The 16,543-nt window shown below is 45.7% G+C and overlaps 2 protein-coding genes across 2 annotated transcripts; both read right to left on the reverse strand.

Annotated features, from left to right (window-relative positions):
• Window positions 1-611: 611 nt before the first annotated feature.
• On the reverse strand, window positions 612-3,400 carry LOC108062213 (uncharacterized). Its single transcript, XM_017148791.3, has 2 exons — window positions 3,204-3,400; window positions 612-2,964 (listed from the first exon to the last, which is right to left on the reverse strand). The coding sequence occupies exons 1-2, from the start codon at window positions 3,315-3,317 to the stop codon at window positions 793-795; spliced, it is 2,286 nt and encodes a 761-aa protein (XP_017004280.3). The 5' UTR covers window positions 3,318-3,400; the 3' UTR covers window positions 612-792.
• A 1,378-nt stretch (window positions 3,401-4,778) lies between these two features.
• LOC108062221 (uncharacterized) lies at window positions 4,779-9,959 on the reverse strand. Its single transcript, XM_017148806.3, has 3 exons — window positions 9,746-9,959; window positions 7,086-7,154; window positions 4,779-7,025 (listed from the first exon to the last, which is right to left on the reverse strand). The coding sequence occupies exons 1-3, from the start codon at window positions 9,746-9,748 to the stop codon at window positions 4,779-4,781; spliced, it is 2,319 nt and encodes a 772-aa protein (XP_017004295.3). The 5' UTR covers window positions 9,749-9,959.
• Window positions 9,960-16,543: the final 6,584 nt, after the last annotated feature.

Consider the following 16,543-nt stretch of genomic DNA (forward strand, 5'->3'; position numbering starts at 1 on the left):
TCGCTTACCTTCTGGCCGGACTTACCTGTTGCCGCCCGTTCTTGGCTCTCGAAAGAGAGACTCGGCCCCGAATACTGGTTTTCTGATTTTGCCGGTTCTGTTTTGCCGCGGGTTTCGCGCACGCGCAATGGAATTGGCAATGAAAATGGTTAATTTAGTGGGAAGTCTACTTTTGGGCTTCAGTAAAAAAGTATTTTTTAGGAATATAAGAGCCTACTTTAGTGGGCATCAACATCTAGGTATAATTAAAAACCGCTTATTAAGAAAGTTAATTATTATATAATTTGAGATTGTTTCAAATGCTAGTTTTTAAGAAGGAACCTAACATAAATAGAAAAGTTGTCTACTGAAATTAGGAAGCAGTCAGATTTAAAACAATATTAAAACTTTAGCATACTCGAAAACAATTTGTCTTTAAGTAAAACATTTGTTAACTAGTTTTTAATGATTAAGTAATTAAATAAAAGTAATTAAATACAATTTCTGAAAGCAAAGTTTGGTTGCATACTTTTTGAATACCACTTTTCCTTTCACCTTGCAATCAAGTTAAGAGTACTCTTCATTTAAATCACCCTCCTAATTAACCTATGCTTGTTTAAACTTTTGAGTCATAAGAATTGTGTAAGCATTAAGTACTAAAGGAAAATCCTCTGTTGATTTAGATTGAGATACGTATTTATATAAAACATACAATTTACCTATATTTCATTACATTTTTAAGGGCAACCGAATCGTTGCTATGTGGAACTGCTATCCCTAACTTATTCTAAGTACAGCTAGCGTAGTTAGTGGTTAGAGAGCATCGTCCACCTGAAACTGTATCAGATCCTCGACGGGAAAGCGAAAGAGCGAGGCTGTCTGGGCCTCGGCGGCCAACTGTTCGATATTGGCGCTCTTCTGGTAGCGATAGTGCTCGTCAATCGGAGTTTTCCTATAGCGATGATCCTGCCGAATGCTGGCCAAGGACATAGGATCCGGCAGTTCAGCCGCCACAATGGGATGCTCAAAGTCGATCAGCGGCAGGTGATCGCTGCGGGAAATGGTACTCGAGCGATTGCCAGCCTGCGATTGCAGATGTTGCTGCTGTAACGATTGATGTTGCTGCTGTAACTGCTGATGTTGCTGCTGTAACGGCTGATGTTGCTGCTGTAACGGCTGATGTTGCTGCTGGGTTTGATTGAGCGATGTTTGAGTGACATTCCCATTGACTGCCTGTCTGGGTTCTATGGGACTGGGCGGATTGGGTGGCGGCAAATCGTTCGAGTTGCGTTGCATATTGTGGTTGTAGAAGGGATTGGTGGAGGCGCGAATGGTGGCAGTGGGCTTTTGCTTGGGGAACACGTTCAGGTGCAGCATAATGGGATTCGTTTGGCTCTCCACTTGACCCTGTCCTTGAACAGGATTCTGGCCATAAATGGGTTCATCCGGATGCACACTTTTCGGCGGCGGCGGATACTTGTGGGCCTGGGCCTGATGATACAGCGCCTGCTGCTGACTATATCGAGTGGCCTGATCGGGAAAGACCACCGGTTGTTGGGTGGGGAACTTGAAGGGCGTCTGGTAGATCCCATGACCCATGTTGTGGAAGGCGGCCGCAGTGGTTCCCGTCAAGGCAGCCGGAGAGGGCAGGGCGTACTCCTGCTGGAAGGGATGTCGCATCGCGGAGGCAGGACGCGAAGGCGGCAGCACAGGATATATATCCAAATTGACCTTGAAGGGAACCCTCTTCAGTTGCGGCTGCCTGGTGGCATTCAGCGTGAGCACAGGCGGTGGAAAGTGTTGCACAAAGGGATCGGCCACAAAGTGCTGCTGGCTGCCATGCTCTAGTAACTGCTGCTGCTGCTGCTGTTGCAGTTGCTGTTGCTGCTGCTGCTTCTTTTTCTTCTTCTTGGATAGCGGCTTGCTATTGCCCAGTGGCTGCATGGCCAGCAAATTAATATCCTGCGGCGATCGCGGCTTGTAGGGATACAGCTGATCGATGGCCACCCTTTGGTGGGGCATCCCAACCGGATTGTACCACTGCATCGGCATGGGCATGGCCATGGGAAACATGGGCATGGGAATGCTGAACTGCATCTGCTTCTTGTTGCGTTTGCCCCGAAAGAAGTTGCCTATACCGCTGGACTTGAGGTTCTTGAAGCTGCCGGCGATGTGCAGACCCGTGGGCATCATCACCATGGGCGGCAGTTTGCTGGGCGTCAATCCCCCGATGTGCAGATGTTGCAGGATGTCCTGGATGTTGTTCAGCTCCGGACGAACCTCGCCCTTGGTGAACTGCTCGGGCATGGGACCGTCGTAGGGAAAGTGAAAGGGTTTGGGCTTGAAGGCCTCCTCCTGACCGCCGCGCAGAGCTCGCGATCCCGGGGTTTCGGAGTACTGACGTCGCAGCAAACCCTTCGTAGGCGCAGGGGGCGGCGAGGGCGAGCCCAAGGACATCTGCATGTCCTGGGTGGTGAGGCGCGGCGGGCGTGGCATCTGATCACGCAGCAGCCCCCTCAGCGGCGTCATGGTCGCCGATCGCTTGGGCAGACGCTCGTAGACATGCCCATCGTCCGGTTCGTGCGACGCTGTTGCGTGTTGCTGCCGTTGCGCTTTCGTGCGCCACGTCCCATAGATGGGCGCAATATGGCTGTCGGCACGCTCCAATAAGTAGGCGGTCTCCCCACCGCCGCCTGCCCCCGACCCCGCTCCCTGCGTCGCCTGCATCTGCTGCAGATGCAGCTGCAACTGATGTTGCTGCTGGCGCAGATACTGTTGCTGCTGCTCGTGCTGCAGTTGCTGCAACTTGGCCCGCATCTTCTCGATGTCGCTGTCGCCCTCTGAGATCTCCTCTGGCTCCGTGGCCGATGGCTCGTCTGCCGAGGAATCAATGTCGTTCGGGGATTGCTGCTGTAGATGTTGCTCCTGTAGATGTTGCTGATAAAGAGTTGCTGCGGAGGCGACCTTCACTACCATGAGAGACATCTGCGGGGTATTAAAGATTATAAAAGATATTTCATCGGGTAATTTAAAACAAAATTGCATCTTGATTACAGATTCGTTTCATCATTTCAAGATTATCAAGTAATTGTAAGCAAAAATATGAAATTGCATCTTGAAAGATTTACAATTGCTGTTTGTTCTTTTAAACTGAAATTTCACTTTTACCTATTCATTAATATATAGCAAGTTTTTTAACTTCTTTATCCTTATCCTTAACTTACTATTGTGTACCCCAGGATCAGGCCCATAATCCACCGCCTGCCTTTCGTTGATCCTGGATCCCGTCGCGTTCGAGAGTCTCGTTGTCCTTGACTGACTGCCGACTGCATGAACATCTTTCTGGAGTCCGCTGCTCGAACCACTCGGCTTGCCTATCGCTTTATAAATGTGGGCCTGAGCTTCTGCCTCATCGCGGATCGCAACGATGACTGAGTGCAGGCGGGCGCTGGCGGCGCCTAAAAAGCGTTGGTTATATTGGCCCAAGTGCAACAGCTTAATTAGAAAGTTTAATACAGTTTGGCTGCGAAAGCAAAACAGCCAACTGCAGACAAATAAATTAATTGCTCAGGCGATTTCGTGCTCACAGGCATGTGGAAACGAAAGAGATATTAAAAAACGCATTGACCATGAAAATCTGAAGATCGCACCGAAGTAACTAGAAATATCTCGAGGGTGTAATAAATCCGAAGAGGATATGCTCTGGCGGATGAGTTGATAAGAATACAAACGAGGGATACAATTTTTCAAACGGCTTTGTATATAAGAGACTATAAAAAAATAAGCATCTTAATACAAAAACCCTTTCCAATAATTATTTTTAACCAATACTTAAACGAAAGTTAATTTGTTTTGTTGGTTTATTTCCAAACTTTTTGTATTAGTATGAATTTACAAAATCGACTAGTTGTAGTATTATTCTAAGTATCACAACTTTTAAATATCTGTCTTAATGGTATAATTTGTATCTTTTAATTTTAACCGGAGGTTAAATTAATATTTAATATTTTGATGAATCTAGACTATGGTAAGTCCCATTTTTAATTAAAAACTGATATGTTTTTAAATTTACAATCCTTATCATAGCTAACGATAAATGAAAACTGGTAAACAACAGAAGTGAATGTCAAGGTTAACTTGTCTAACCTTTACTCTTGCGTTTTATTGCTTGTGAGTAACAAGCTCCTTAGCATAGTCGTAAAAACCGACATTTATGGTAACCGTAAAAAGATAAGCGACTAACAAGACCACAATATCTCCCGGACATGATATGCTCCCATTTCCCGTTTGCCAAAAAGGAAAAAAAAATGCGTGCATGTACTTGAAAAATGTGTTTTATTGTTTGTTTGTTACATGTGTCCAGCTAACAAGACCATTCCCCTAAACCAAAAAACAAAAGAAAATGCTTGTAAATATTCGAAAAACTTATTTTATTGTTTCAGGTTTCAGCGATCCGAATAAAAGGTTTATTTAATCGTAATATAGAGCTATATAGTCTTGAGCTGGCGTCCGTCACAGACGACGGCCGCCCATCGATCGTAGCATAGTGGTAGAACATAGCAAGAGTTGGATAGACTGTTAGCTGTACAATTGGGGCACTCATTTACAATGATCCCTAGCTGTATGAGTATGCGATTCATTAATTACAAAAATAAAATAAAAACAAACAAGTGTCGTCCTTGCAGGCGCCCCAGTGGCGCCCTCTAGCACCGCTGGCGGCGTAATCGTGTAACGTTAGACTGTACGAGTATTGACTAGATCAATCTAGCCCTAGACGAAGGCCCTATCCCTAATCATCCCTAGACCTCGAATCTCGCATCTAGAAGTTGAAGGGGATGCTGGGCACGGGGGTACTGGTAGCCCTGGTGCTTGGTTGGCGGGGGTGGCACGTACACGGTGGTGCGCACGGTCGGTGGTGGCACGTACACGGTGGTGCTGCGGGTGGGTGGTGGAGGTGGGCGGGTGGTGCGGACGGTGACGGGTGGCAGGTAGGTGGGTGGTCGGGGTGGGGGGCGAGTTGGGGGACGGGTTGGTGGGCGAGTGGGTGGCGGAGGAGGGCGGGTGGTGCGCACCGTCACGGGTGGCAGATAGGTGGGTGGTGGGGTTGGTGGGCGAGTTGGGGGACGGGTTGGGGGACGAGTGGGTGGCAGAGTAGCACGGGTGGTGCGAACAGTCACTGGGGGCAGTGGCTTGTTGGTGGGTGGCAGGTAAGTGGGAGCAGGGGTCGTCAGACGACGAGTGGTGGGTGGGTAGGTTGGGGGACGAGTTGGTGGTGGTGGTGGGCGAGTGGTGCGCACAGTCACGGGGGGCAAGTAGGTGGTTGGTGGCCTAGTTGGTGGCCTCGTGGGAGGCAGAGTAGGACGAGGAGTAGTCCTGATGGTGGTGCGCACGGTCACTGGAGGCAGTGGCTTGTTGGTGGGTGGCAGGTAAGTGGGAGCGGGGGTCGTCAGACGACGAGTGGTGGGTGGGTAGGTTGGGGGACGAGTTGGTGGTGGGGTGGCACGGGTGGTGCGCACCGTCACGGGAGGCAGGTAGGTGGTTGGTGGCCTGGTTGGGGGCCTAGTTGGGGGACGAGTGGGTGGTGGAGGTGGACGGGTGGTGCGCACCGTCCCTTGTGGCAGTGGCTTGTTGGTGGGCGGCAGGTAAGTAGGAGCAGGAGTGGAGGCACGGGTGGGTGGGCGAGTGGGTGGTGGAGGTGGGCGGGTGGTGCGCACGGTCACTGGTGGCAGTGGCTTGTTGGTGGGCGGCAGGTAGGTTGGTGGGGGACGAGTTGGGGGACGGGTTGGTGGTGGAGGAGGACGGGTGGTGCGAACCACAGGGGGCAAGTAGGTGGTTGGTGGACGAGTTGGTGGCCTGGTGGGTGGCAGAGTAGCACGGGTGGTGCGAACAGTCACTGGGGGCAGTGGCTTGTTGGTGGGTGGCAGGTAGGTGGGAGCTGGGGTCGTCAGACGACGGGTGGTTGGTGGGTAGGTTGGGGGACGAGTCGGTGGTGGAGTGGCACGAGTGGTGCGCACAGTCACGGGAGGCAGATAGGTGGTTGGTGGGCGGGTTGGTGGCCTGGTGGGTGGCAGAGCTGCACGGGTGGTGCGCACGGTCACTGGTGGCAGAGGCTTGTTGGTGGGTGGCAGGTAGGTGGGAGCTGGGGTCGTCAGACGACGGGTGGTGGGTGGCAGGGTTGGTGGACGAGTGGGTGGTGGTGGAGGACGGGTGGTGCGCACAGTCACGGGCGGCAAGTAAGTGGTTGGTGGCCTGGTTGGTGGCCTCGTCGGCGGCAGAGTTGGACGAGGAGTGGTGCGGATGGTGGTGCGCACGGTCACTGGAGGCAGAGGCTTGTTGGTAGGCGGCAGGTAAGTCGGAGCCGGAGTGGAGGCACGGGTTGGTGGTGGTGGAGGCCTGGTTGGTGGCCTAGTCGGTGGTGGCGTTGGACGACGGGTGGTCACTGGTGGCAGTGGCTTGTTGGTGGGCGGCAGGTAGGTTGGTGGAGGACGAGTCGGTGGACGAGTTGGTGGTGGGGTGGCACGGGTGGTGCGCACAGTCACGGGCGGCAAGTAGGTGGTTGGTGGACGAGTTGGTGGCCTCGTGGGTGGCAGAGTTGGACGAGGAGTAGTCCTGATGGTGGTGCGCACGGTCACTGGGGGCAGTGGTTTGTTGGTGGGTGGCAGGTAAGTGGGAGCCGGGGTCGTCAGGCGACGAGTGGTGGGTGGGTAGGTCGGTGGACGAGTCGGTGGTGGAGGAGGACGGGTGGTGCGCACCGTCACGGGCGGCAGGTAGGTGGTGGGTGGCCTGGTTGGTGGCCTCGTCGGCGGCAGAGTTGGACGAGGAGTGGTGCGGATGGTGGTGCGCACGGTCACCGGGGGCAGTGGCTTGTTGGTGGGCGGCAGGTAGGTTGCCGGTGGCCGAGTGGGCGGGCGAGTGGGTGGCCTGGTCGGAGGCCTGGTGGGTGGGCGCGTTGGCGGCCTCGTGGGTGGCTGGGTGGTGCGCACGGGCAGATCGAACGGCACCTGGGGGGTGGGGTAGAAGTATCCCTCGGCGGCACGAGTCTTGCGCTGAAAGGGGATGGCAAATGAGTTCCTGTAAAGGGAGGATCAAGAGATCTTCCGACTTACCTCATGGGAATCGGCCGAGGCGGAGGCCACCGCCACAGCGCAAAGCGCCAAAACGAACAGTGCACTTCTCTGCAAGGGGAAGAGAGAAATGGTGGGTTAGTGGTGCTTCAGTCTTCGGTGGTGTCGTGGTGCAGAGGTGCTCAGACTAACGACTGACTCTAACAACCTGATTGCGACTAATTGATCGTCTTCTAGGCTAATCGCCTCTTCACGCTTCGCGGCAACTTGGCCTACAGTTCAAAACTGTGGCAAAGTTCAGCCAACAAAGCCGACGAAACGATTTACCATAATGCATTGAAAATCACCCGAAATGCTAACGCAGACATTCAACTTTGACAGGCATTAGCATCTCTAGGTCAGTCCCCTCCCCCGAAGCGATGTAAATCCCAGAGATTCGATTGATACATAATGCCTATGCAAATGCGAGTCGACACAAGAGATATACGAGCTCAATTGGGGACCCGAGGAAGCAGCCCCTGAATTATGGCTTCCGACGATGCTGTCAGCAGGTTCATTTGCATTTGTTTCGGCAAGGTCATTGCTAGTTAATGAAAGTGCTCGTCGATGGCCGCAGCTGGTCGATGAGCTCAATTAATTTGGCCGGCGGAGAATTTTCGGGGGTCGATAAAAATAACCGATTATGCCAGAAAAGTAGAAACCGGCCCCGGGGATCCGGCCAATCAAACTCCAGACCAGTTCTAGCCATGATTATATAATAATAATAATCAGCCAAGACAGGCCATAAAACTAGTGAGAAAATCCGAAATTAGCATACGCATCTGCCATAAAAAAAAGAATAGACTGCCTCGGGTGTCATTTATAACCAAATCTTTCGGATTATTGACCATACCTCCAAAAGCGACTGGGTCTAGTTTTTTTGCGTTTTTTTTTTCATTCCTGATTGTTTGCTAATTTCAACAAATTTTTTGACTTTTGTATGTAAATGATTTTAAATAATTTATGCTAATGAACCTGAAATTTTTGCTGTTCTAACTTGTTTTAAATATCATCGTATCAGCTACAATTTGACTTTTAAGAATTTCGCTACCAAATCGGGTTTGACTTATGTGCGGGGGAATTTAGAGCCAAGAAAGTGAAAGGACTTCGAGATACTCGCAAAGACAAAACGCTTCCCTTGACTATTCATTATGCTAATTGGCTGCTAATTAATCCGATTCACACCGCATCGAGGGCAGAGGCTCAATGCCAAGACTTGGGGGCAATCAAATTAGTCCGAAACTGTGAGAGATTCGGCTGAAATTGAAGTGTGGGGAAAAGACCCTTCCTACGGCAACATTGTCTTCGATTAATGGGCGGCTGTTCAATGGCAACATTAAGAATCTAACTTAAGGCAAACGTTTTTAATGACTATTTACCTAAATACGCCAATCGCAAATTGCCTCTCGCAAATGTCAGAAGCAAAGCGAAAATTATGGAAAAAAAAACAAGTTTTAATTTCATCTTCACCCATGTCAATGCTGACATAGAAACGACCGCCACATGGCAGAATGGCAGAATGCACATGCAGCTGGTCCATCCTAATGACTTAATACGCAAATTGCGGATCGCACCAAGGCGACTCGGCTCCGTGGGCGGCCCACACGGCGCATGCGTAACATTGCACTCGATGCCACTTGCTTAATTTCTACGCGGCTTAAATGTCAACTGCCAGCTGGTCAACTCAGCTCAGATGAGCCCGAGATGATAGACCGGGTCCAGAGCTGGACCCTCGGCAAGATGTGAAATGCAAATAGATGGCGATTGAATTGGAACTGCAGTCGGCTTTGGAAATTTATTTGCTTTTTCTTCTTGTTTGCGGTGCTCTGGTATGCACAGGGAAAAACACTTGCCGTATTACAATAGTAAACAAATTAAAATAAACCCCTACCAAATACAATTATGCTATCATCATAAACTCGATATACTAAATTTAATTTATTTGAAACCTATACATACATATAGCCTATTCATCATTTTATAAAATCTCAATACTCAATCTTAATGCGATCAAAAACCGTATGAAAAATACAAGACTTTTTCGTTTTTACTAAAATAAACATGTGCTCTTAATTCTAACGATTTTTCTTATGCACCATCTATCAATTAAAATTCAGTTGATATTGTAAGTTAGTTATTATTTAGCACATGTTTATTGATGTTTTAATCTATAGGTTGAAAATAAAAATATGTTTAATTTTAAGTCAAATGGGCAAATCTTGTTTATTTAAAGTATCACTTTTAAGTTCTTTTCTTTCCAAGCACAATAAAATTTCTCCTAAAATTCGGAACTACGAAACTGAAGATCTTTCCCTTTCTGGATTTTAAAGAATCACTTTTATGTTGTAAAAATATCCTTATCTAGTACAAGAGTTTGTAAAACTCCCTTAATATTCCAAACTACAAAAAACTGTCAATCTTCCTCTCTCTTCATTTTAGAGTATCACTTTTATGTTCCGTAAATATCCTTGTCTAGCACAATTTAATACTAAACTACCAAACTGATCATCTTTCTCTCTCTGCATTTCTGTTTCCTTTGCGAAATGTCTTATTTGTCTTGTCTTCACACCGAGGGACACTTGTTTCGTTATTTTTTTTGCACTTTGCACACGATTATTGTTCGTTTTGGGTTAGATTGGATGGATGGAACTGGGTTCGGTTACCATGGTGTACACTTTTCGGACTGCTACAAACGGCAGTTGCAATAATCCCGGGGGTGCGTAGGTAATCCTTTGCGGTGCGTGCGTGTGCGTGGATAATCCTTGCGGACGGTACTGTGAGGATCGGAAAGGAGAAGACGCGACCGATCGTATCAAATTCAATGGACGATTGAATTTGATCGATGCCAAGCTAAGTTGGTTTAACTTCTAGGTCGAGTGTGGAATACCAACTAAAGCATCAAAACTTGTAGATTTTCTATATATACTCGGACCGCAGCATCTGCCCACCAAGGCAGCGGCGTCGGCAGAGGCATCTTCACCTGGGCGACAGCTGTTAACACACGGCCAAAAGCCGAAATCGAAAGCGTTTTGGCCAGATGAAGATGAGCCGCAGCCGCAGTCGCAGTCGCTGCCTCTGTTGACTGAGACGTCGGCGTTTAACTGCTGACCAGCCAACCAGTCTCAGTTGTTTGATGTTTTGTGAGTTAACAGAGCCAGATAACATGGCTAAGACAAAAAGGCAGCCCAAATTGAGGCCCAGTAATTATGGCAGCAGAAGAGCAACTACAATACCATACAAATTCGCCTCCGCCTGCTCTTGTTGGCATTTCTATTTAGCCAACTCCGATTGCGGGCAAATACATTCGTACTTTTTGGCAGAAGTCTTTGGCGAGTGTTAAACACGTTGTCGTGCAGCGTTTAATTTGGTAAATGGGTCCGAGCAGAGCCACCAGCCACCGGCCACCGAATTTCATCAATTCCATCAATCGCCGAGACAACTTGGCTCGCCGAGTCAAGGCTCCCATCGAAGCTTGAGCTCGCCAAGGCAAATAAGGCCGAGAAGATCAGGCGTTGGCTAATGGCAATTACCCGGGCGGAGTTCGGAGCAGCAGGCCTAAATGCAGTTGGCCGATTGGACGTGAACCGGTTGACTTGACTTGGCCAAAAATGCGTGCGCCCGGGGGTCAGCGGTTAGTTGAATGGAGTTGAATGTTAAGGTAGGCCTCATGCTCATCAGCTCATTTTTGACTCCCCGGCCGAATGACCTTTAAACGCACACTCGAAGATCGCTGATCAGTGCTGCATTCTGCGAGCGACTCCCAAACGAGTTTCAGCATTTGTCATCGCCTGCATTTCGCTTCTTTTCATAACTAGAATCCATTAATTCGCCAAGAGTCACGTCTAGATTTTAATGAACCAATCAGAGTGACGCCCACGGGCGGAGTCATGAGCCAGCCCAAAATAGAAATGACTTTGAACTCTTTCCGTTGGCCAAAAGGTGCGTGGTCACCTATAGGTGACTATAGTCAGGGCCTGAAAAAATTGAAAAAAACGGCGGAACACCCAAAAGGAAGTGCAGCCAGACGGAAGTCACCCCAGCGGCGGCCATCAGGCGGCACTTAGAGCCACAATTAATTCTTGGCTTTTATTGCATAATGGCTGGCTAACTACTCGGGTCATAACTTGCTTCGCACATCCCCACAAAGGCAATGACACTTGTCGACGACTGCTGACATTTCAAATTTGTCATTGCGGATAACTGAAGCGACTGAGTTGTTTTTATTATTTGTTTTAACGTACGTACTTCTCAAATACCGACTAGAGGAAAAGCCTTTTTTTGTCGCCTCATCGGACATTGCAACAGACAATTATTCAATGTTTTTCCAACGCCGAGGAGCTGAGACTCCAGCGAAGGACGTTTATGAAACCCAAACAGCCAAACATGTGCCTGTTCTAAACCGCATTCTAAACAAGTTGCCATTCAGATAAATTAAAAAAATAAATTTGTTGATCTAGGGGAGTTCGGCTTTTGTGTGGATCGCTATGAGCCTTTGTCTTCGGGTGCGGAAATCATGATATCTAGTTTTTCATTATGCTTTATCAGCGCAGAGATCTCGTCTATGGAACTATTTCCGAAAGGTGCTACAAACATTGTCTTGTCCAAATGGTATTTTTAATCATCAAAAACTTAGCAAGAAACCAGGTAAACAAATCTTAAATCATAATGCTAACTGAAAGATTTCTGGTACACCTCACAAAAACCACTGCCAAAACCCGAACCTCTTCATAAATAAAATTTTAACAGCTCATATGTTGGTGCAAAAATTTGCGTGAGGTCATTTAAAAGTTGTAAATACTAACACGGCTTGTGGGGATCATCATTCAAATTCTAAGAAAAATGTTGCTTACAAAAATGTAGTTCTTAAATATAAAGTAATTATATTTATTACATTTTATTAGAATTTATAGGAATCATTTTTTAAACGAAAACATTTTTGAGGCAAGCAAGATTCATTGAGCTCACAAATGTCTTTGACTTTTGTTATTAAAAGCCTGTACCCCTTCAGGTAGACAATTAATATGGCTTATCTAATCCTAGAGCAAATTAAATACCCTCACGCACGGGCCATTAAAATTGAAATCAAGTCTCTTGGCAATAGGCACAAAAAACTTAACCACAGATCGTCTAATGAAAAGTGTTCGTTGAATACGAGAAAAAAGACCAAGAACAAGATGTCGCCACTGAATATTTATAAGCAGGCCAATGACTCTCTACCCACCCAGAAGATTCACGCATCTCTGAACGGATAAAGCCGCGTCTCCGAGTGCGTGGATATTCAAATTTCGCGGATCTTGTCTTCGAGGGAATCATATAAATTTCCGAGTCAAATGTCACGTCACCTGCGTCAGCGTTTTGTTGGAAGGGGAGAACAGAGCGCCGAAACATCGTTAATTGTGCTTATGATTTATGCAAATTTATCCCTATACATAACGCATTTGTCCGCGTCTCTCTGCCAAATTCTACATGGCTTCAGTCAAGGCGGACTATATTGTTTTCTGCCCAAGATTTATATTTATGTAAATCCGCCAGTCAAACAAACGCCCGACCCGACTAACTAGTTTCCCACTTTGTTTCGCTTTTTTTGTGCTTAATTTGAAATTTGGCTAAGAGTTCTGGTCTAGGAAGTGGAAATACCTAAAGTTTTATGGAAGGCTCAAACTGGATTTTACAACGAGCCATATTTGAAATGGAAAGTTTCTAGAAAGGCGACTTTCATTGAACATCTGCTTATTATCTTCTAGTCAAAGCAATCTTAAATACCCAATAAATCAAATAAATATTTTTATTTTTGCTGTTTAATGAAGTACAATGACTTTAAACTAAAATTTCTAGTATTTTCTTTATATTTCTTTATATTTTTGCGGAGCTAAAAATCCAGCTTGATTCAAATTTTTCTTATATTTACCCCAAAATTGAACTAAATTCAAGTGAATATCCTTGGGTAAAAGCCATATTTCATTCATTGGCACAATTAATCAGACTGACACAAAGTATTCGAATATCGATTAAGTCTTTTAAGCATATCTCCATATGCTGAATGGAAATAAATAAAGAGTGACTTATCGAACCGATGATCTGTGAAACATTCACCTTAAATTGACTGAGATCGAGCGATAAAGACAAAATTAATTCTTTCAACAAGATCTCGTTCGACTTTGCTTAAACAAAAAGAAGTACAGTTAGATGACTTCAATACAGAAATCCCGACCGTAAATTTATGAATATGATTTGGCAAAATGTACAATGTTTGCGATGCGGTTGAATAATTGTTAACAGTCGCGTTCGCCAAATCGCATAAACAACTTGCTAACGGCATTTAGTTAATGGATATTCCAAGTCGACGAATAAATGGCGTTTGAAATTCATTTAAAATCTGTGAAATTTAATTGAAACAAAAACCTGCAGCCCGCTGCCAAATTAAAGGCGGTGCGGCGAGTGCAAAATAAAAAACGTGTTTTTCCCCCGCCAAAGACCCAGAAACAACAAAAATATTAATAAGCCTTATCAAGGACACCGGCAGGCGAGCGTTAACCAGTTTTTGGCCAGCAATTTATGGGCCACAATTGCGGGCCATTGCCATTGGAATCCTTGTCGCGCTAAATGAAACACCCAGACGATTTTTTGGGAACCGCTGAGGGTCACCATACCGCTGGGAACTGTTGGACAGGTAGCTTAAGCCATGAGACAGAACCGGTTGCACAGAATCTGTGCTCTGGCCATTACATAACCGAGTGACCCTTGAAAGTTTAACCAACTCGACGGGCATTTTAAAGCGAAAGTGGCGGGCTTAACCAGAATTTACACGATTCCGAGAGCGTTATCATTAATCAGGCTAAGATCGTTGAAAAACCGAAGCCGAATTGAGCCCCTTATTCACTTGAGGCGACACCCCGTCTCAAGATCAACTCGAGACCCCATGCTTCGTGGGTCAAAATATGAAAATACGAAACGGAAGGCGCTCGAAATGGAACTTGAGCTGATGGCTCACATCAAGACCTGATTAATGGCCATCTCGAGAGTGCACTTCACCCCTGCCATCTCGGCCGGCAAATTAGCCCACTTGGGCACGAGATATACAGCGTCTAACAATCGGAGGCACAAACATTTTGGAGTGCAAATAAAAACTGAAATTGGAGCAGTTCGACTCACACGCGTCGACGGCCACAAGGCTGCTTAAGGCCAAAATTAAATTCAAAATTAAATATACACAAAGAGATAAATATAATGTATGAATTGGAGCTACAGATCAGGCTTAAGCCCTCGATGTGGATGTATAAATAATTCTACACGGATTGGCCAAATAAAAACAACGAGCCAAAAATTAAATTCGAATAAAATCCATTTGTTTCGGGTTGGGAACTGGCCAACTGGTTATATCGCCTCATTTTAATAGCCAACTGGTTCGTCCCAGTACATAATATATTGCCATTTACTTATATATCTTGTAGGCAGACCACTTTTGACAGCGTTAACGTCGATTCTACGCCCGAAAATCCAAAATCCAAATTAAAAGTCAGACATGCAAATTTGTCAGTCTTTTATTTTTTCGTCGAACACACCCTTTGATTTACAGCGGAATGGGTGATGTTTTCTGAACAGGGTTCTTATACAATATGTTTCACAAAAAAAAGTATTTAAGGATAAATATTTTTTTACCTTTGTCTGTTACTAGTGGTATTAATGGTATTATTTTTAAGGTATAGGTATATTTTTAACTAATTTAAAAAAATCAATTAATAATGTATTCTCTTCTATTTTTATTTAGTTCTTAATAATTTAAGGTTTATTTATGTACTTGTATAAATTTGAATATGAATATTACCAGTTAGGAGGTTCTAAGAAAACCTATAAACAGGAAATAAAATAGGATTATCAAATCAATAATTAAATATTATACCGCTAAACAGTGACAAACTATTCAAAACCTTAAGTAAAGGGTATTCCCCTTGCGACTTTGCATACCAATCGTCATTTAATTTTGATTTAAAGAAGCTTCGTAAGATATCACACACTGACGCACTTGCCGGACCCCATATATATTTATAATTTATCGAAGTCTGGACGATCGGTGGCCTGCGAGGTGTCTGTCTGATCGTAATGGTAGCCACGAACACGAACACCATTCTGCACTTGTGAAGGCACGAAAAAAAGGCCACATAATTTCCACCCGGCCATAAATTTTAGTTGTGGCATTTTTGATTTGTTGACCGGGGATCAAGACCACACATTCATTCACAGAGTTTTTGGGAGTTACCCGCTGTCTTCCGCATTGCGAGGCCTTCAATTGGACACGCTAACCCAGCAAAGAAGTGAGCTGTAGTCCTGCGATATCCTTACATGTCTCGTGGTATTAAGTCGTCTTGACATCGGCATTTCAGGCGATTAGCACCAACCTAATTGGATTATGCAATCCAAAGACGTCAATCAGTGTGAAGTCCCCTGCCCAATCCCCCCTGCTCTCGGTGGCATCTTCTTAACGCGAAGGTTAGATGGACCAGTTTTCTAATGAATTTCAGATAAAGTTCGGCTCGGACTAGAGCCACAATGAACGCCTAAGTATTTATTAGCTTTAATTTGAATTTTCATATAAAATAAAACCGCGAACAAAACTCGTTGAGGCGCTGCTTCTGCACGGAGATACATTTAGACATAGATGCTTCTATACGAAAACATAAAGCAACAAAAAAGGCAGCACCGCCAAACAAAATCAAGTTCACCTCGAGTGTATCAAATTTGTATAAAATTCATCAGTTAGCAAATACGTCAGCTGGTAATACAAGATTGAAACTTTGTGGTTAGCTCTCCGTGTGTCTGTGTGTGTGTGGGCATTATGCAAAGCAGAGGAAGAAGACCAACTCTAAAACATATATCTATATACCATATATACCCAAACAGATAGATATATTTGTACCTGTTGAGCTCGGATCGGATCGATTAGCATTTTAGTGGCTGCCTTAATGATACTCCGCCATGGGAGCCATCTCAATGCAGTTCTGCGTGGCTAAACTATATTTTTATGTGGAATCGATTAACTCGAGCCATACATCACACGCTTGTTCCATCCATTCGATATGCCCCACTCAAGGCCCCCCTCGGCGATCCGAACAAGAGTTGAAATCAACTCAGAAGTGGCCTAAACATCGCTTTGATTGACCACTTAATGGGCCAACTTCGCACTTCTTTAGCGGTATTAATTGCCCGACAGGCCAAGATTCTATCACATTTTATGGAAATTGGCCGATAATTGATCAATTTCCTTTTTCATAGCTCCATAAAGCATCAACTCTCATTACATCTTGGTAGTAAAAGTATTGCAAATATTCCATGCTTTATAGCCAAAACATAGAGGTGTATCTACTAGTTAATTACTTTTAAGCTTGACCTTTCCAAAGATTAGTATTAAAACATTTTTGTATCTACTTTAGAATGGCTTAAAGCTAAGATATTTATGAGGGGTA

The sequence above is a fragment of the Drosophila takahashii genome, chromosome 3L, assembly GCF_030179915.1.
Source record: "Drosophila takahashii strain IR98-3 E-12201 chromosome 3L, DtakHiC1v2, whole genome shotgun sequence".
Lineage (NCBI taxonomy): Eukaryota > Metazoa > Arthropoda > Insecta > Diptera > Drosophilidae > Drosophila > Drosophila takahashii.